The 10992-nt window shown below is 40.8% G+C and overlaps 2 protein-coding genes and 1 non-coding gene across 7 annotated transcripts; 2 read left to right on the top strand and 1 right to left on the bottom strand.

Annotated features, from left to right (window-relative positions):
• Positions 1-176: 176 nt before the first annotated feature.
• Positions 177-286, top strand: LOC111604333. The gene has a single exon (XR_002751741.1). It is a non-coding gene; the product is annotated as a U5 spliceosomal RNA (small nuclear RNA).
• Positions 287-1246: 960 nt separating this feature from the next.
• LOC111604290 (drebrin-like protein) lies at positions 1247-3749 on the top strand. The gene is made up of 5 exons (XM_023322308.2): positions 1247-1776; positions 1845-2296; positions 2359-2535; positions 2604-3067; positions 3139-3749. The coding sequence occupies exons 1-5, from the start codon at positions 1522-1524 to the stop codon at positions 3369-3371; spliced, it is 1581 nt and encodes a 526-aa protein (XP_023178076.1). The 5' UTR covers positions 1247-1521; the 3' UTR covers positions 3372-3749.
• A 531-nt stretch (positions 3750-4280) lies between these two features.
• LOC111604306 (BAG domain-containing protein Samui) lies at positions 4281-10364 on the bottom strand. 5 transcript variants are annotated; one of them, XM_023322342.2, is made up of 4 exons: positions 9266-10364; positions 6085-6193; positions 4827-5982; positions 4282-4770 (listed from the first exon to the last, which is right to left on the bottom strand). In XM_023322342.2, exons 1-4 carry the CDS (start codon positions 9566-9568, stop codon positions 4446-4448), a joined length of 1893 nt encoding a protein of 630 aa, XP_023178110.2. In that variant the 5' UTR covers positions 9569-10364; the 3' UTR covers positions 4282-4445. The 5 variants fall into 5 exon arrangements, with proteins under 5 accessions (XP_023178107.2, XP_023178108.2, XP_023178111.2 ...); XM_023322339.2 differs by having other exon boundaries at positions 4281-4770; positions 4827-6193; XM_023322340.2 differs by having other exon boundaries at positions 4281-4770; positions 4827-6190.
• Positions 10365-10992: the final 628 nt, after the last annotated feature.

Below are 10992 nucleotides of genomic sequence, written 5' to 3'. Positions count from 1 at the left end.
GAGCCCATCCGACTAGAGCTTTCTTATTAGTTTCAAATAAATTAATCATCAAGACTTTAATTTATTAAATAATTTATTTGCAATTAAGTAGTAATAATGGGTGCCGTGGAGTTCAGATCGTTATTCACAACGAAAATGGTGAACAATTTCTTGGAGATACTCTTGAAGCCTGCACAGAGCGTGCTTCTCTTCATTTGCCGAATAAGTCTTTCGCCTCTTACTAAAGATTTCCGTAAAGAGGGGCACTCTAATGTTATCTTATTTTTTATATACATACATAGGAATCAACACAAACATCCATGCGCTCGCATATGCACAATTTGCAGTGGTCGAGTTTGGTCTGCATTAAGCATAACCTTCAAGCCAAATAAAATGATCGATAATGTAGTATTATCGATAGTAGACAAATGGAATGAGATATTGTAAAAATTATATTATATCCTATGGCGTATGGCATACAATATATATTAAAAATCGATTGTTTAACATGCAAATGCAAAATTTGAAGACTAACTAAATGTCGAGGTTAATACGTCAATAGTTATTGATTATTTAAAACATACAAAATAACAAATATTGATCGCTAGTTCTTATAGGGCGAAGACGACGCGTTCGGCAGGCCGGCGGACGAACACACAGGCAGACAAACAGGCGGAAATGGCTAGATTAACTAAGCTCGTTGTCGTGATCAGGAAAACAATTTATGGCGTCTCCCTCGCCACCTTGTTACCTGATTTCCTCTTTGAATACACGTCTTTGCAGTTCTTTGGGTCATCATTCGCGATCTTTATTCGCTTGGTGTTGATTTATTCTCCACGGCTTTGCAAAATACACTTACTAGAAAACGGCTATGCAATCACGCAAGCTAAAAAGCTGTAATAACCTTTCGCACAATGCAACAGTAAGAAAATAAAGTATTACATTTAATATTAAATTTGAATAGCAACTGTTGCGATAATTATGAGTGCAAGTATTTTTTAAGTAACGATATTTTCTAGTATTTTTGCCATTCACATGGAATGACTCTTCTGGAGGCATATTAAATAATAAGTGGATTATTTCTTCTCATTATTTTGTTTTTACTGTTAAACAATAAATCTGGTGAAAAGATTTAAACTACCACTTAAAACATTACAAAAATTCCCTTTTAATAATTAATTAAAGTCGCCATAAACTAATCGGAAAATGAGTTATAAATCGGTACATAATTATCGCAAAGCACAACAGTTGCCATAATCGATAATACATCAACAAACCTATGCAAAAGTATTTGTGAATTCTGCATTCTATCTGCAATTAATTAAAATTATTTAAGTGAAAAATACAAATTTTGAGGTTTTGGCATTTACCAAGCTTTCGGTGATAGTAACAAGAAATCTATACGCGAGCAAAGCTGCCAGGATATTTGAACCTAACATTTTATCAGATTTTGCGGCTTTGTTCAAGGTCGTTGGCACTATTTCGCCGACGAGGGAACGAAGACTTACGCACATTAATTACCGCTAAGAGACGCACAGAAAAATGGCCATTAGTTTTGAGAAGCATCGTGCTGAAATTGTCGATGCCTGGAAAGATGTGCTTAGCGCCAAGAGCAACACCAATTGGGCACTATTTGGCTATGAAGCCCAAACGAACGAACTGAAGGTAGTTGGAAAAGGAGAAGGAGGCGTGGAGGAGTTAACCGAAGACCTAAATAGCGGTAAAATAATGTACGCATTCTTGCAAATCGAAGATCCGAAGACTGGCCTCAATAAATACCTGTTAATCAACTGGCAGGTGAGTCATTGTGTTCGGTATCCGTTTTTACTTGCTATCTTATCTAACTTCGCCGTCTTTTTCTATAGGGTGAAGGTGCTCCAGTGATACGTAAGGGCACATGTGCCAACCATATTCATGACGTTGGAAAATTTCTATCTGGTGCTCATTTAACAATTAATGCGCGTAACGAGGATGACATTGATCTAGACCGTTTGCTTAAAAAGTTAAGTACGGTTAGCTCGGCTTACAGCTTTAAAGAGCCGCGCGGCGTAGTGGAAGAGCAAAAAGCGCCCGTGGGCACAAACTATACGCGTGTCATTCCCACTAAGGAGCTGAATGCTACCGTAATGCAGGACTTCTGGAAAAAAGAGGAAGCAGAGGAGAAGAATCGCATTGGGGCTGAAAGGGAAGCAAAGCGATTAGACCTTCTAAAGCTCGAGCAAGAGCAACGCGCTCGTGAAGAAAAAGAGCATAATGAACGCGAGAAGCTTGTCATAAGCACGACGAAACTCCAGCCAGCGCACGTGCCCATAAAAACGTAAATATCCATTCATAAATGCATATCCGTTCAGGCTAATTAGCAATTTAAATAATATTTAGCTCTCCACAACCATTGAGTCCGGAGAAAACCAGTGCAAGTTTTGCAAATAACTTAAGCGATGCAGAACGTATGCGTCAGGCTCGAAATCAGGAGGCACGTGAGTTAATTGGCTCCCGAGTGGGTGCTGCCAAGGCCATGTTCACCAAGCACACTAGTGAGGGTCAGCTGCAGTCTAAGTAAGTTACCAGAATTCAACTGTACTGCATAGCATTGAATTGTCGTTAAAACCAATTTTATATTGAAGACTAAACACACAACCGCCGGCGAAGCCTGCTCGTAATTCTATTGCACAACGTATAAATGTGTTTAATCACAACCAGCCGCAGGATACAGCGATCCCTTTACCTCAACAGTCTGCAGCACCGCCTAAAATGCAAGTTGCCATTGAACCTGCAGCTGCTGTCATGGCCGAAGTGCCAGTTGTGGCCGAAGTGAATTCTATTGCATCTATTACTGAGGAGGAGGTACAGCAACCTGAGGACCTACCATTAGCTCATGAGAGTGAACAGTTTTCGACCATCAAACGGTCGCCTCACAGTAAAACAAACTCGGTGCAATCACAGTCGCCAGACGAAACAACATCGTCGAATGAGACTGACACGACCGTTTTTAAGGAGGAGGAAGAGGTGCGCACCAAAGTTTCTGTTACAGTGCAGCAGTCGCAGTCGGTTAAAACTTCTGGTTTAAGCACGCTGGAGCGCAATACACGTAAGTATTTTGAGCTATGTTTAATACGATGCAGTTACTCTATTTCCTTCTTGGTATTGGTTAACTATAAGTTACCGATCTGGTCAACGAGGACGACTTCATATGCCAGGAGACCTTGGGTGACTTAGGACTCCGCGCGCGGGCTTTGTATGACTATCAAGCAGCTGATGAGTCAGAAATAACATTTGATCCTGGCGATGTTATAACTCACATTGATCAGATCGACGAGGGATGGTGGCAAGGCTTGGGCCCCGATGGAACCTATGGACTGTTTCCGGCAAACTATGTCGAGATTATTAACTAAAAAGAACATTTTAGCAATAGCAATTCTACCCAAATTCGTATCTAATATGGCAGCTGCACAGCAGCTACGTCAGTTAATCTAAACAGCCATGCCTGTAATTTATAAATCAAACATTTATATCTGAATTAGTCACACGTCAAGCACGGCTGCCCAGTATATATATCTTGAACAATAATGCAGTACTATACTATACCTAATGAGATTTTAAATTGCCTATAAACGACTATAACACGGTTTAGAACGTACGTCGCACGCACCATGTTTTTACAGGTGCCTTCCATTTTTATGTATACATTTCATATCTGATTGTTAACCTTAAGATTTCGAAACAAAGTTGCGTCCTTTTTTTAATTTTTGTTTATGCACATGAGTATTTGTATTATCATATATATGTATCAAATATATGTTTTGTATGTACATGTATTATATGATGATCAATATCTACATTTATTTTATTAATTAGCAACCTGAAAATTAATGCATTCAAAAGCTCCTTGTTTAACAATTTAATAATGTTGCAAGCACCTCATTCCAATGAGATCATACTCCGTTTAGGTGGATGATTGCTGTTGCGTACATGGATCTGTGCTATTATTTATAAATATCTTGTGATATAAACTACATAATCAGCTTCTATTTTTTTTAATTGTAACATTCTCAACAATAATTTTCAATTCTAAGCAGGCACTTTGTCATGTATATATCATATTAACTTAAGCCTAGTTTACATACGTGTGTATGTAATTGCGCATATAAATGATGTATGCATGTATGCATATATGCATAAATATATATATATATGCATATATATATATATATATATGTATATCTATAGATATATAATTATACATATATATAAATTTATATATATATAGATATACATATATCAGCAAAGAGTTATATATGCCTCACCAGCACCCATCCAGATGTTTACAAACCATTCTTTAATCCAAAATGTATCGCTTGCCTCCGATATATTAAAAAAAATCATTTTTAGATCCCCCATTATTTTGATTTGATTTTGGTTAATTTGTATAGCTGCTTCGAAGCGGATCTGTACAGGTCCTTTGATAATCATTCGGATGACGTTGTTAGCGCTGTGCTCTCGGCCTTGGGTGTTTCCATTGAGTTGTTTGACGCAGCTTGTGATTCTTCTGTCGGGTTGTCAGCAGCTTCCTCTGCGGTACTTTGCGGCGGCGGTAGTGGTATAGGATCTTGAATTTTGGTTGCATCCAAAGGCTGTGGCGTAGCAGGCTCAGAATCCGCGGAAGGCTTTGCCTCTTCTGGAAGTGTTGAATCTGCTGTTTCAGCACTGACCGCATTTTCCTCAATTCCAGATGCTCGTCTGCCGTTTTCCTCGGCTTTAGCATCCAGCACATTGACCGATGCCTGTATGCACCTGTAACATATGATTATGATTATGATTTAGGCCGATAAAGTACTAGTTTATCTTACTTGATAGCTTCTTTACGGGCTAGCCGAATGCTATCCTTGCCGTTTGTGTCGATCGTGTCTAGCTTAAGAAGGTTTCGTGTAAGCATCTCGTCCAGGTATACGTATTCCTTGTCTTGACGAGTGCCTTTGAACTGCTCCACTTTGGCCATTAGGTCAAGAACATCGCGTTGTATATCCTGAATCTTCTTGATTGAGTCTAGCGTATGTGGGGTCTGTGGCGGCATGCCGACACCAGCGTCCGTCTGCAATTGATGATCGCCTTGCGGCTGTTGAGTATTAAGTGGAGCAGGGCGGTGCTGTTGATTTGCCGGCGTTGATGCATATGCCTGGGACCAGGCCTGTGCCTGAGCCTGAGCTGGACCTACACCTGAATCACTTTGAGTTGGTATCTCCTTATGAGCATTGATAACGGGATCGGCCCGACCCTCCACGAAAATTGGTATGGTGCGCACATTGCTGCCGCCGGGCGTTTGAGGTGGCGGCGGCGTCTGCTGCTTCTGCTGGGGATGCGATTGCTGCTGTGGCGCATAGTAAGTCTTATGAAATTGCGGCTGACCCGTCCCTAAGTTTGGCTGTACTTGTGGACTAGTCTGCGTGCCAAATTGTGGTGGCGGCGTAGGCCGTTGATTTGTTTGCTGCTGCGGTTGATGCTGCTGCTGCTGTTGCTGCTGTTGATGTTGCTGGTACTGCTGATTTAGTTTCTGTTGCTCTGGGGGCGGCGCTGAATGCGAACGCGGCCCTTGCTCTTGTTCAGCGATGCTCTTCACGCCCATATCCATAGTATTGCGCAGTCCATGCTGGTTTAGGTTTACAGTGGGTGCGCAATCAACCTCCGAGCGGCCAGCGGGGTCATCCGTTTGGATGGCAGCATCGCAAAGCCGCTTCGAGGGTGATTGCGGTCCCTTCGGTTGTGCCGTCGGTCCCGGCTGTTGGGGCACACCAAACTCTTGTTGGTAGTACTGCGGTGCCTGCTGTGGACGCTGCTGAGAAGGGACGCTGCCTACAGTTCGACGGCTACTAAACCCCTCTGGTATGTATTGTCGGAACTCCGATGGCAGTCTGTGAAAAAAATCATCGTCGGGTTCTATATTGCTATTGGCGCCACCGGCTACGCGACCTCGCCGGCCAAGTGTTGAAAATTGCGGGAATCCAAAGTCTGCAGCATCGTCAAAATAATGAGAAAAGTCATCGTCAGCGTGCATTGAGTGTGCCTGGGGATGGGTAGGGATTTGGGGATCGTGCAAACTATTCCGCTTACGTGTGCCTCCAAAGCCAGCGAAAGGATCATTGTTTAGACGTCCCAGCCGCGACCGTCCGAACATATTTTCCATATCCATATCCATGTCCGGTTCAAATCCAAAGGGCTGCTGCAAAGTAGCAAAAAACAATCAATTCCTCATTGCTGTAGAGAGCCAAAGGTCGCACCAAAGCACAAAACTTTTGTGTACATATGTATATATATGTGTGTATGTTCATAAATAAGCGTATGATTCATGTTCAAGCGCAAAGTCGCTAACAAGTGCGTCTGTGTGTGTGTCTGTGTGTGTGGGCTTATGACAAATAATAAGAAATTGGAGCTGTAGTAAAAACAAGTGACGTCAACGTGTAAATAAACGCTTTGATGTCCCATTGAGCGTAACAACACAATGCACGCACACACGCACACACATGCACACGCACACACACACACACACATGCATAGTTGCAAAAACAAACTTTTATTTCTGTATACGTGTATGTGTGTGTGTGCTTGTTTGAGTGCATGTGTGTATGCATGTACACCTGCCAATCCTTCATGTATGTGTTCCATCTCTAGCCATTACCTATTTGAAGTTAATTGTTTGCTTTATCAGTAAATAGCGTTTCGTAATTTTCCTGAGCACTTTTATGTTCTCTATTCGCTTTCCTTAGCGCTTAACGTGACGCGATGACGTGCTTGTCACTTAACTGTTTTCTTGTGAATGAGCTCGCCAGCAGCTGCCAACAGGCTTTTATAGAATTCCTCGGACGCCCACTATACCTCAAGTTGTTGCTCGATTTTTCTCGAAACTTCAGCCAGAGTGGAAGCCGCTCTCACGAACTAGCCTCACGAACTAAGCTCACAGCAGCAATATCATAAGCATTGGCACGTATATATAATACAAATATATATATATATATATATATATATATATATATATATATATATTACTTATGAAATCCTTTATGCAAAGCGATTCAGTTTTTAAATACAAAGCAAAAACTAGTAAGAATGGAACTTTTAGAGTTTTCCGATTTGTTACGCCCCCAAGCGGCATTCATAGCGGATGTCGATTATATAGAGCCTCTAACTGTAGAACTGTAAAAGAAATAGCTCTTCTCCATTTGACATTCCCCTAGTAGCCGTAGATATATAATATTTGGACAATCTTTAAAGTCCTTCGAAGCAGTCTGCAGTAACGTAACTGCCAAATTTTGTAACTGTGCATATGAATTGGGTGTAACACAATAACAATAACTGAATAATCTAATTTTTCAGTACCAAGCTCCAAGGCAGTAAAAGATATACATAGATATATATGTATATCATCAGTATATAATAAAAATGTTAATTATTTATGTATAAACAATATATATATAATCTATATAATCACAAGTTTATATTCCAAATAAAAATTTGTCTACCATCAATAGTATTCGAAATATAACAGAGTTTGTGCATAACACTATATAGGCTGATTGCGCAATTAACGTTGATATATATGTTGTATATGTTGGGTCTTGTGTTGAGAAATTGATGCAAATCTCAAGTTTCTAGCACGTTAAATAATAAATCGTACCTGAACACTTATCGGGAGAGCCTTTACGCTTTATAAAATGATAGTGCTTCCGAGTATATATTCAAAATGTTTAGTCCCTAGCTTCAATAGTGACGAACTGATTTGCGCTGATACGAACAGAACTATTTAAAATGTCATCAACAAACGAACCATAGGCGGGAATATATCAAACATATATCAAACAATTACGAGTGCTCTAGTCGGAACTGAATAGTATAATAGTTTTTGAGCCAAGCCACTATCGTGGGATATATCTAGGGCTAACTATTCAGTTAAGATACAATAAAAAGAAAATACTTTTTTTTAAATATTTGTTGGATTCGTAAACTACAAATATTTGGATGGAAGCAGAATAAAAATTTCTTTTTATAATTTTTGGATTTTGGTTAGTCACTCTTAGACTACAAATCTTCTATATCCAATAAATAAGCAATGTATTTATTTTATATGATTTCAGCTGTTAGAAGTATATAAATAACAGATTTTAAATTTCTAATTAATAAAATGCAATCAAATACTGGATTTACCCCAATTTACTAGCCATTCCTAATGGGAGTAAAAAGCAATATAAAAACTCAGCTGTTTTGTAATTTACAATTTTGTATAAGTACGAGTGTGTGCACATACATATTTGTATTTCCATAAGTATATCAATAAACTAAGTCACTCTCCAATCAGATAATTATGACGACGATCGTCTCGGCCCCTTTGTCTTGGCCAACTAGTTAATTCTTTTATTTCGTGAGCTGTCGTCGCCTACGCAGCGTATTGTGTATACGTTCAATCATTTGTACATATATGCACATATATATATATATATAGATATACCCACCCACATGCACACATTCATAAATACGTATATGTGAGGTGTTTCTGCCTGTAAGTATGTAAGCAAGTTAGTGCACAGCCACAGCCACAGCCACAGCCACAGCCACAGCCACAGCTGCGATAGAGCGAAATCTCTCTCTTTGTGTCTCTCTCTGCTTTTCTCTCTGTGTGTCTCTCCTTGTGGCCACAACATTTGCGTTTGTCTATCATAGTGTACCTTCTAGAAATCAATGCGTGTGTGTATATTTAACGATAGAGCGTCTATTCTTCTCGTTCGAAACACTTTTGAACACTTTTGTGTGTGGCGAGAAATTTGATTAGATAGCAACAGTCCAAGATCACTCTAAGTGAAACCACTGCTGTCACGTTGTTGTTCTATGCTAAAGTTTCATATTGCTCATACGCAGCGTTAACTGTAACCAACCACAATCAGTACACCAATCTATGAGGGCCCTTATGTGCACACATTTGCATGAAGACTAAGCCAATTGGGCCAATAGTATAACCATAATCGCTTGACACACTTCTTACTTCTCAGCTTATACATACATACACGTATATATCTGTCTGTCTGTATATTCTCCAAGTGAGTATTTTGTGCATTCTGTGAGAACGAGCTAATTAAATTTCCATCGCCAAATACAACGGCAACAGCGACATCAACAATACAAAGGCGACCTTGTCGGGCGCCAAATTACAAGTCAACATACAAATGCACATATGTACATATAAGCAAGCGGGCAAAGAGACGACCTTGGGGCTGGCGCCGTCGATTTTTAGCCAGTCACTCACCTGAAAATGTTGCTGCTGCTGATTTGGAGGAACCTGCTGCTGCCGAGGTGATCCATACGCTGTCTGACTGTTGTAGAACTGCGGCGGCAGACGCTGCTGTGCATAATGCTGCTGATGATGCTGCTGGGGTGAGGCGTTGTGCTCTCCTCCGATCCCCATATACTCACGGCTGATGGGTATGTTGACGCCGGCTCCTGCGGACGTTACGTTGCCGTTGCCGTTGCCGTTGCTGCTATTGCTGGTGCTACCACCAGCACCGCTGGCTGCGCTAGCTTGACTTGCAGCTATCACAGTTGGCTTCATATTGGGTGCCACAAGCGACTCCTTTTGTCACTTTCTGTTTCCGTTTTTCGACGCGTCTCGAAACGCTGCGACTAATTTCGAAATAAATAGCTTTGAGTTTTTTTGCTACTGCTGCTACTGCTGCTTCTGCTGCCACTGTCGCTGCCGCTGCCGCTGCTTGTATGCTCACAGGCAGGTTCACCTTGAGAGCGACAATGTGTTTGTCCGTTGATTCTCGTACGTTCTGCAGCCGGCTGTCGTCTTGTTTCGGCTGACTAGTACTGTCCCGCTCAGATTCGATTTTTAAATTGATACAATTGGTACATACAATTAGTTGTACGGATCTTCGACAGTTCCAGTTGCCGTTGGGATTAGCGCTGTGATTTTGCACAATATTAAAACAGATTGCTAATTGCTAATTGCTACGTATCCCAGTCGCAGTCGTATCCGTAACGGCTGACGTGATGTCACTCTTTGGCTACACTTTCTAACAGCCACGGCAGCTGTTCAGCACACGCACACAAATGCAATCTCGATGCTTTTAGCTTTTACGTACTTCCGTTGGCCACTTGAAGTTCTCTCTACGTTATCACGCTCTCTTCTCTATCTATTTCTCTTTCTCTAATTGTCTCTCTGTAGCAATATGTTATGTATGCTCAGAATGATGCTTTATATTTATATATTCAATTTAAATATACAACACCTATAGATAAAAATATTTTTGCACATTGCTGCGAACGCACACACACGCACAAACCACGTAAGTCCACTTTTCCGTTAGCCTGCAAACACACGCTTATGACCACTGCTCGCAGCAAATGTTGCTCGTCGACTGAACACAATATTTTCGTTCGTTCGTTCGTTCGTTTTGCAACTGCCTTGATGCTACCTTTGGCAACGACAGTCTGTCCCACTCGCTCTCTCTCTCCCTCTCACATTAAGTACGCTCTCTCGTGTTGACTCAATGAATAAGTTGAGCTAGCACGCGACTTGTTAACTTTGCTTGTGCCGCTTTATCGGATAGCAGTTAGGCCCTAAAATGGTAAATACACTGTGCCTACAAATTGTAAGCGACAGTTTTTTTTCATATTTTACATTCTCTCCGTCTTTCTCTCTCCATCACTTTCTCAATTTTTGTCTAACGAAGTCACCGTTCATTTGCTCTCTCTGTTCCGATCGTGGGCTATTCGAGTGCTCAAGATTCACACACATCAGATTTATTAATAGCCAGTGCCACCAATACCTACTACAACAATAATCATCAGCTGAGTATCTAAAAGCTGCTCGAGAGAGCAAATTCCGTTGGCTGAAACTGAGCAGCGCCGACAGTCGCATGGCTTCCGAACCAGCTCAGAACATACGAAATAATATATGTATGAACATATGTATGTATATGTAGAGTACATATACACTATATGTGTGTATGTACAATGCTTTACATTTCA

Source organism: Drosophila hydei, unplaced genomic scaffold, assembly GCF_003285905.1.
Source record: "Drosophila hydei strain 15085-1641.00,03,60 unplaced genomic scaffold, DhydRS2 tig00000001-arrow-pilon, whole genome shotgun sequence".
Classification (NCBI taxonomy): Eukaryota; Metazoa; Arthropoda; class Insecta; order Diptera; family Drosophilidae; genus Drosophila; species Drosophila hydei.
This window is presented reverse-complemented; position numbering and strand designations above follow the sequence as displayed.

Bases quoted from the DNA above. Each gene is read 5' to 3' on its own strand.
- LOC111604290 (XM_023322308.2), top strand. From the start codon at position 1,522: ATGGCCATTAGTTTTGAGAAGCATCGTGCTGAAATTGTCGATGCCTGG. The intron at 2,297-2,358 runs GTAAATATCCAT...AATAATATTTAG, and splicing joins GCGCACGTGCCCATAAAAAC to CTCTCCACAACCATTGAGTC. The intron at 3,068-3,138 runs GTAAGTATTTTG...GTTAACTATAAG, and splicing joins CACGCTGGAGCGCAATACAC to TTACCGATCTGGTCAACGAG.
- LOC111604306 (XM_023322339.2), bottom strand. From the start codon at position 9,568: ATGAAGCCAACTGTGATAGCTGCAAGTCAAGCTAGCGCAGCCAGCGGT. The intron at 6,194-9,265 runs GTGAGTGACTGG...GCTACTTTGCAG, and splicing joins AGCAGCAGCAACATTTTCAG to CAGCCCTTTGGATTTGAACC. The intron at 4,771-4,826 runs GTAAGATAAACT...CATATGTTACAG, and splicing joins GCCCGTAAAGAAGCTATCAA to GTGCATACAGGCATCGGTCA.